General features: G+C 33.5%; 1 protein-coding gene across 1 annotated transcript; it reads right to left on the minus strand.

Moving 5' to 3' along the window:
• Positions 1-7,044: 7,044 nt before the first annotated feature.
• Positions 7,045-8,980, minus strand: LOC133705131 (uncharacterized). The gene is made up of 2 exons (XM_062130243.1): positions 7,931-8,980; positions 7,045-7,730 (listed from the first exon to the last, which is right to left on the minus strand). Exons 1-2 carry the CDS (start codon positions 8,438-8,440, stop codon positions 7,665-7,667), a joined length of 576 nt encoding a protein of 191 aa, XP_061986227.1. The 5' UTR covers positions 8,441-8,980; the 3' UTR covers positions 7,045-7,664.
• Positions 8,981-9,630: the final 650 nt, after the last annotated feature.

Below are 9,630 nucleotides of genomic sequence, written 5' to 3' on the forward strand. Positions count from 1 at the left end.
CATACAATAAATAAATTATAAATATTTAATATAATATGTTTTACTTGATAAGTAACAGGTAGAGTATAATTTGTATAAATACGTGGAACTCCACCGATGAATACTCATTGTTATTTTTAAAGTAACAGGTAGGGTATAATTTGTATAAATACTAGTAACTCGACCGATGAATACTCCTTGTTATTTTTAAAATATCTTTTATACATAGCATTTAAACTATTTCACTTATCTTTCAGATGAATTGTTTTATTGTAAGTATTAATCTATTGACTTTAACTTTGCTGTAAGTCAGATAATTTTTATTTTAAAAAAATAAGCGTACGTAGCAAATATCAATATATTTTATCACCAGTTAGTTACTCATTATCGCCGAAAGGAGCCTATAAATAATTATAATGCTGTGGTTTTCAACTGCTGGGTTTGGTTTGGTTACCCCTTCCATATTTATATTTCTACTCTACTCTACTCCTTTCCAGTCAGATAGTTTTACTATTTTAATATTTTGAAAAACGTTACATAACTATTGTACATTATTAAAAATTAAAAATATTTATTATATAATTGAGTTTCATGATATATACTTGATTAAAAGTGATTATTTTCAGTTTGGTTCAGTTTTTATTAAAAAAATAATCATAACTATTTATTTTAAAAGAAACTCAAACCGAACCAAAACCGGTTCAAACCAATCAATTTTGATTATTTTACGAGAAAAAACTAATTCAAATCAATTTGACTAAGTTTTTTTTTATTTAGTTCGGTTTTTTTTGTTATTTTTTTTTGTTTTCTTGGTTTAATCGGTATTTTGATTTTTTTTCTCATTCCTACCCTTGATCATAACCCTTTCAAATCATTTCAATCCAACACTCTTTCAGCTATCTTCAAGTGAAAGTTAATAATGGAAAATTACTCGAAAACATATAAAAAATCAAATGGAATCAACATTTCTGGGCGGTGATCAAGATCGGTTGCCAGGGTTAGACCAGGGACAAGGATGATCGTGATTAATTAAAGATCAAGAAACGGACACCAAACAAACAAGACACTATCAAGCCTTAATGGTATTATTTTATTCACCACGATGCACAGAAAAGAATATAATTTAGAACATATTCTACAGGGGTAGGGGTGCGGTACTGTTTAAATAAACAAATAATTACATAGGGCATTAAACAAGAAATAGGCCGTTACATATCCAAAGCGGCCTTTCATGGCACAAAGGACGTGCAGGGCGGTCGAGATATAAAAGATCCTCAGAGATGAGCCAATCAGTTTGATAAAAGACAAAGAGCGCGCAATCAATTGTCGCAAACCCATACATACGTATACATACATACATACATACATACGTATACATACATACATACATACATACGTATACATACATACATACATACATAGAACTTGGATGGCCGAGCCGGTGTGATAACCACACATGCAACCATGTTTTCATGCAAGGTTATAAATTTAAAAGGAAGTCGCGAGAAGCTGTAACTGTTTTTGGTACCCAATCTAGCATGAACGATTAATTTAGATTTTTTTCTACAAAATAATTACATTGAATCTAGTTTGAAAAATAAAATACCTTAGAATTTTTAATGATATTTTTATTATTTAAAATGCATATCCTGTTTTAACTTGATGTGTTTAAAAATATAGTTTTTTAAATATTGATTTCAAAGTTCCAACTAAAAACAGAAGAGTAGGCCGTCGACTATATCCCATGCACAATGCACGTAACGGCGAGGTAAACTCGTGATCAGGCCAGTCGGCATTATCTTGCGACGTATTCAATTCCCTGTCAGGATTTCTTTGCTATAACTTTTCAACAGGGAGCTAGCTAGCCATACACGTAATAAAATCCTGGTGCTACGTGCCCGGGTTTTGTTTAAACAAATTGAAAACTGTGTGACTTATTTTATGTGAGAATTCTCGGATCTTTCGGCCGATTACATTACGTGCACGAGATCCGAATCAGCTGCGAGCGCAACCGGTCTTCGATGCTTCTGTGGAGAGATCGAGAGGAAGATTTTATCGCGCACATAATTCCTGCTTGTTGACCTCAAATTATCTCTTGTTCGTGTATAGTTCAGTGATTTATGTCATGGAACCCGGAGAGACAAGTTGAGTGGTCAAGAATATTTGTTTTTTTTAATCTGGAATCCTTAAAGTTTGAACTAGAACTTAAAATTAATATTATTCATTAAATATACTAGACTGCCATAAAAAATATATTATTCAAATTTAGCTTTAATTACCATGTAAGTTGAAATAAAAAATTCTCTATCGTTAAAGAAAATCTATATGATCACGAACTTGAATCTTCAAAGACACATATATCATCATGTTGAATTAATTGAGGTTTAGGTATCTGTTAATTAGATCAAAACTATCTTCCTTGTTTTGGATGGATAAAATACACATCATTCAGAAAGAAATCTAATGATCTGCATGCATGTCATCTACATGCATGAACTTGCGTTTTGATATTTAGCAGTCTAATTTATTTGTAAATTTAAAAACATTAGTTCCAGAGAAGCACCAGGGTACGTGGATGAACTGGGAATGGAAAAGTGCTAGAAAAGAAAGAGGTAATCCCCCTTTTCTTAAAAAGAAAAAAGAAAAAAACAAGCAATTATTAACAAAATCTCAGAGCAATATTATGCAGATGCAAAGTGTAATTGATTCTTGTCTTTAGAGTGCAGATTGGGAGGAGCATCAACAGTCTAATGCAGGGATCGCAAGGCCAGATACAAGGCACCCAGATACTCAAAATTATAAAAAATTTAAAAAAAAGTCACAAACTCCAGTGAATAGCATCCTCCCACGTCATCGCGAAACAGATTTGGATTGGTTGCACGATGTCTAGCTGTACGGATCAAACAATGAGAACTTTCCTTTTCAATGATTTGAATGGGTAGATAAGAATGTGTCAGTTATGTAGGAATTACACATCCTGTGGGCCGCGACCTCCCTCGCACATGGATTTTTTTGGCTCCACTTGCGCTTCTGGTTTTCTACCTTTGAGGTGTTAGTCGGGCTTTAATTCATAATTAATTATATCAAATCTGATTATTGATATTTTATAATATATATATATATATATTATTAAACTTTAAAATATTATATTAAAATAAATATCATAAATATTATAGATGAGCAGAACTCTGTCTATCGGGATCGTAACGTTGGTTTTTGACTGATGTCTGGTCTTGGATTGAAGTCCGTTTCGTAAAATAGTGATCTTGCTGGGGCTTGTACAGTTACTTGTGATTGTTATTCTATAATTCTACTATTTGTAAAATTATTTGGTAAAATGCACCATTAATTGATTTTATGTTCTGCACTAGATTTCAAAACGTTCAATGCTTCGTTTTATAGCTTTTAATTTTTAGCTTGAAATATTTTTTTAAAATAGGTTTTTCAGTCTTAGCAAATACTTTTTTTTGCTCCTTACTGCTAGGCGATAAGCACAAAGAAAAATTAACAATCAAGTTAACAAAAACACTCCAAAAATCCTTGAAAAAATTGTGCGCGTAGTCTTCGCTATGGGAGGGCACTATGAACGGATAGATTCTCAACCAAGAAAAAAAGAAAAAAAAAACCTATGGATACTGTGACTTTGCGGTGATTGCAAGGGGGCTGTGTCCTGTGAATTTATTCATGCCTGTCGTTTTGAACTTTGAACCTACGAATGGGACCAGGCCCCCTCGTCACGTCCAATGCTTGTCGTGTCTGGATCCAAGGTGTAATGCTGTGTGTCCGAAACTGCATTGCAGTACGTCAATGATGGAGTCCTTAATTTGATGATGCAATATATACACCTTTTCTTCTTTTTTTTTAGTTTCTACCATCTAAAATGGATGGTGATTGTCTTTTAAAACCATGGATAATTGCTTTAAGAAGGGGCTTCGAACGTGAATGCCTGTGTTTGTGAGCTGCTGCTGCTGCTGCTGCTGCTCCAATCATTTTTCTCTCTTAGCAAGCCTGTTAGCCGAGTAAACGGGTTTGAAATGAACAAAGACGCTGCCAAATTTGCAGATGGGCCTAGACATATCACAAAGGCTGAATCTGCGTGCAAATCCCGCTGGATAGTAGGGTTCAAATCCATTCAAGAAAATGCTATTCGAGCAAGCCCACTTTCTCTCGAGCAGCCCAAATTGTTATCATCCCCAGCCTGACACCAACTCTACAGCCCATATTGGTCGATCATAGCCCTTTCCAAACAAGATTTGAGGCTACCTTCTTTATTTGTATTTTATTCTGACCATACCATAAGTCTACAATATCTTTAAAACAGGCCAATAAAAAAATAAAAAATTATTAAAATCAAACATGTTTATTCGATAAACATCCAGGTTTGTTCACTTTAAAATACATTTTAATAATCCATTGGAAATAAAAAATATATATATTATTAGTCGAAGCACGTGTTAAAAAACATTGCGGGAATTCTTTGCCTTTAACTTCACGCTAACGCATCGACTGAAAACACACCCGTAGAAAATCTTGGACCAGGTCAAATAAATTAACCAGTTATATTAATCATAAAACAGACTGATTATGCGGGTTCGAGTCAATGTTGTAAAAAAAAAAAATATAATTCTTAAAATCTTACTATTTTACACTTAACATATATCTAATATGTTAAATTAGATTAAGATTTAAAAATTAGTAAACTTAGTCAAACTCGTTCAAATTTGGTAAAATCAGTAAAATCAGATCAATTTTACAAGTTTGAAAAAAATATAAAATTATGCATTCTGTTAATCTGTACCTTAACATTTTCATTATTTTCAATTTATATCTTATAAAACTTGTGTAATTTGATAATTAAGGCTTGATTTTATATATAATTATTATAATTTTTTTAATAATACAAGTTATTTGTGGATTTCATTGCCGTAAAATTAAAATACATATTCATTCTTCATAATTTCTTAAGTAAAATATTAACATATCAATTGATATATTACTCTGTTTTGGCTGGCAAATATATAAAATAAAAATTGTAAATTAGTATGCTTGACCCTTAGAGTAATTAATGTTAAATGGTTTATCAAAATTTAAAGGGACTCGTTTCTTATAAATGACGAAGCAAGTGAGTCGATTTGTCTAAGAAGTAGAGGAATCAATGTAAATAAAATAAAAATGTTTGGTCTTTTTATTGTTTATTTTATTTTATTTTATTTTTAATTGTGTTATATTGATAATTACTACTTGATTGAAATTGTTAATATATAATTAGTTAAAATATTTTATTTATAATTTACAATTCGAGTTTATATTGTATGTTCCGTGTCGTGTTAAAAAAACATTTTGACAATCTTGGTTGGAGTTATTGATATTGATATTTTTTATTATTAATTGAATAAATTTTTTAAATATCTATAAATTATCTATTGAGTTTTGGGTTTTTATATACGTATTCAATATTTATTATTTAATAAAAAATAAAATTATATATATATATATATATATATATAGATTTTAGAATAGATTTAATAATATTCATACTTTATTTATTATTTATTAAATAAAATAACTATCCAAATTGAATAATTACGATCTTACAAGCAAGGTCGACAACCAACTCATTTCCAAAAAGAGTAAAAGGTTTTCGTTCCACATTTATATATTTTCTGATGGTTCACTCGTATTATATTAAGTGTCGGATTAAATTTTTTTTGAATTTAAAAAAATATTTAAATGTTGTTAATATTTTTTTTAATATAATTTTTTTTAAAAAAAATTAATTAAAAAAAATCAAAGTCAACCGATTTAACCTATCGAACTAAATTAACTTATCAACCCATAATTTATATCGTGAGAGTGTGATAACTCAATAAAAAACAAAACTAATATTAAAGGATAAAATAAAAAAAATTATTAAAAAAATAAAAGAAAAGAAAGTAAAATATTATTACAATAAATAAAGTTAAGTGAGGAAGAATACAATAAACTTTCTTTTCTTTTAGTTTATATGGAATTAAGAAAAAAATTAAATCAATTAAATTCTGTCACTAGGTTAATCTGTCAACTAACGTATTATGAGAGTATTATGAGAGTGTGAGAGTTTAATAAAAAATAAATTTAATATTTAAAAATAATATTTTGTAACTCCTTTTAGTTTTCATTTCTTTTGGTCCAAAGTTTCCAATAGGCGAAGGATCCCAGAAACCAACAGCTACAATCTACCTTGTTCAGCAAGAAATTAGAGCTTATATAAACACACAAGTGTATAGGACTGAACCCACCAGAGGAGAAGCGTTAATAATTGAGAAATTTGAGTTAATTCATCTCTGTAGCTAAAGGTTCCTTCACTGTGCAGAGACTTAAACACTCTCCATATACTTTTGTAGCAAATAAGAAAAATGGGCAAGGATACGGCGAAGAGTTGGTACTCGTCGATCAAAACCTTGTTTGCCTCGTGCACCGGTACTGCATCTAGTGCAAGTAAGAATACAGAGAAAGCAAGAGCAGCATCGCCAGCCGGGCCGGAAACAACCATGGTTGCTGCAGCAAAGCATTTCTCTTCCGCCCATAAAGTGAGGTTAATTTAGCTTACCATGTTTGCTTATGGTATCACAAGTTTCTGACAGCCCAACCCTTGTGAAACCAAGCTTCAAGTGCTAAGAAAGGCTCAACCGAAAGAGGAACAGAGTATCAGGAAGCCTATAAATTCAGAAGAAAAAAAACACGCTGGTATTTTGGCCACAAGGCACTTGGCAGCTGACACAGTTTACGATTACTTCTTTTTCTAGTACCTTCTACCATGGTTTTTTTTCCTTGAAAAAAGAAAGAAAGAGGATTCTGTATATATTTTCCTAGTAGGCATGGCTATCTGTTAAATATAAAATCAATTCCATTTTCAGATGGTATGGAGTTCACGTTTCAAATTCCTAAATCCGGTTGCTTATCTCAAATCTGACCACATTTACAGGCAACAGAACGACACTTGAATCGCTGAAGAGGTAATTGAGATGAACAAGATAAGTACATATACAAGGGAGAAGGGACTCCATTTGAATATGTTAATGGGGATTGATAAATTTACCGACTTGGTTTAATTAAAGCAAATAATCAACGGCACAAAATCCCCGATACCAACCAAGGCATGGATAAAGCTAAGGAAGGTGTTATTTGTCGGACAGCTTAATCCTTGAGTAGCAAAACATTGTATATATTGAGAAAAGGGGCCTGATTGCAAAGAAACCAAAACAAATGGCCTCGTTCAGACTCAAAGCTTAACTCCTTTTTTATGCTGTCTGCCAGGCATCCAACATCTTCCATCTTTCTTTAGCTAGAGCACAGAATGTTGTCGACACCCTTCAAAGTTCTCTTGATCCTATGCGATCCAACACTTTGCCATGGCAGGCAGTGCCTTCTTGAGAGAAGAAATAATCATTTCACATTACGCCCTTTATCAACCGAGAAAATGATGTCTTGAAATCAAATCCTGGTATCGTACTAGTCTTTGCTATTCAAATCTTGTGTATCAGTTTAAAAATTCCCCTGTTTTCTTTTTCTTGTTACTGCAAGTTAGGGGTCCAAAGACACCAACAGGTCTACAATTTTGAGAAATCTTGCACTGTCATTCATCAACATCATCAAATTAGTAACAGGGGGAGCTGTCGATTCCTGAGAGCTGAGATTTACCAAATTTAATTCAAATATCTTCTATATCTCTCCTTCTCTTTCTTTCTCCAAAAGGACAGGAGTTCAAAAAACTGCAAAAATGAACATGAAAAAAGGGCACATATAGTAAATGAATTGGCAGCGCAAGCTAGTTTAAAAAACATATTATTTCTTACTAGTTGTTTACTGTGTATATGTCTTTTCTTATTTGTTCCATTTTTCACCTTAATTACGAAGAGATTTTATTATTGACCTTCAAATTTGAAAATTCAATTAACTAATAAATGCATACCGTCTTATGTTCTTCCTTTTTGGTACAAGATTTTGGTACCAGAATTTGCCAAGAGTCCTCCTCATACTTGCACAGGTTCTCTCTTCCATCCACCTCAGGATCATCTTCTCGTTTTTTGTGTTTCTCCTCTTCAGATTCATCGAAAGATGGAAGCTCCAAACTAGGGTCTACCATAAAGCTACCTTCCTTATCTTTGAGGCCCAGATCATCGACCTTTTCGTGATCAGCAATCTTGTAATACTTTGAGTCTCCTCCAACAGTCCTGGACCTAGTGGTTCCAAATTTCGTCCCAAAAAATGGGATATGCTTCATTTCTAGAGATACAACCTTAAAGATGAGGCAAGAGGATATAAAGCTACACAAGAATGGTAAAATTAAAACGAAAAGAAATATAATGAAAACGAAGCCAAAGAAAATACAAGGAAGAAGAAAGGGTAGTAAGATTAACAGAGTGCTAGCAGCAGAGAAGCAGTTCAATAGTCTCAATAAATTGGGGCGTTGGAGGGGCATTATGGGAGATTGCTTTTGTATTTAGTTTTAGTATAGGTTTTTTGTTCCAGACGATTAGTATACTTGGGTTTCCTTCATGAATTTCTACAGATTATCTTGGGTTTATTTGGAAGGTGATGTTACGTGGATGTGAGCGAGGGTTTTCGGGAACCATTTTCGAGGTCAAGAGCGTGATGTGGAGTTGGGAATGATGTGCGGGCGTTACTGGTTTGGATCAGTTCTATCCATGCGTGGAATGTTCGGAGAGATTGAGGTAAGCATTTTCATGAGTGAAATCTTTGACTCGAGCAAGTTGTGAGGTTTTCTTTTTTGTTTCTGGGCTCTTTGCACGCATGAGTTGACACTTTCAATTTTCCATCTGGCTACTGTTCTGTGACCCTTCAGGTCTCCTCTCCTCCTCACTTTCTATATACACTACCAGTCGTCTTCAAGCCTCACCCTGTCCTCTACCTCTTCCCCCACGGGCCCACCCCGCCCTGATCGTCAAAAGCAAAATCTGGAGACAGAATAGAGAATCATTTTTTATTTATTTTTATTTTTTGTGGTTTCAAGCAATTTAGGATTTCTAGGATAGAGTAATAATGCAATATCTTTTATCATGTCCCAATCTATGACAGGCCACATGTGTTATTCATTTCACAGTATGAAAATATATCACTTTTAAAAATCCATGCTATCACAGTTGACAGAGGTTAAAAGGTGAGGAAAATCATTGAAGATTGCCACTCCTGTTACGGAGGCAATCGCCACTCCTTTACGGAGGCGATTCTTACTAGAGACAATCGCCACTCCTATTACGGAGGCAAGTCTTGGAACATCTAAAATCATTGAAGATTTTATATATACATTTTGTATTGTATTTTGATGAACAGAATATTCATTCGATGGTAAAAATTCACCCCCTGCCAGCCATCTTCCTTGCTGCGAGTCTGCTGTCCATTGATATTTCTCCACAGCGTCATCGATCTTCGCTTGCTGGCAGACCCATTGTCAGTGATGATCTCAGTTTAAATGGGCTGGACCAAGGGATACTAATGGGCCGTGGGCTGAAGCTTTGTGGTGAAAAGGGGGCCTTGGCCATGTGAAGAACGTGGGGGTCACCTGCTTTTCACGGGCTCTATTAGTGGAATCCTTACCTTCTTGTCACGTGAACTCCGCGGCCCCCCCTTGCTTTCACAGTCTTCTGCGAC

The sequence above is a fragment of the Populus nigra genome, chromosome 10, assembly GCF_951802175.1.
Source record: "Populus nigra chromosome 10, ddPopNigr1.1, whole genome shotgun sequence".
In the NCBI taxonomy this organism is placed as follows: Eukaryota; Viridiplantae; Streptophyta; class Magnoliopsida; order Malpighiales; family Salicaceae; genus Populus; species Populus nigra.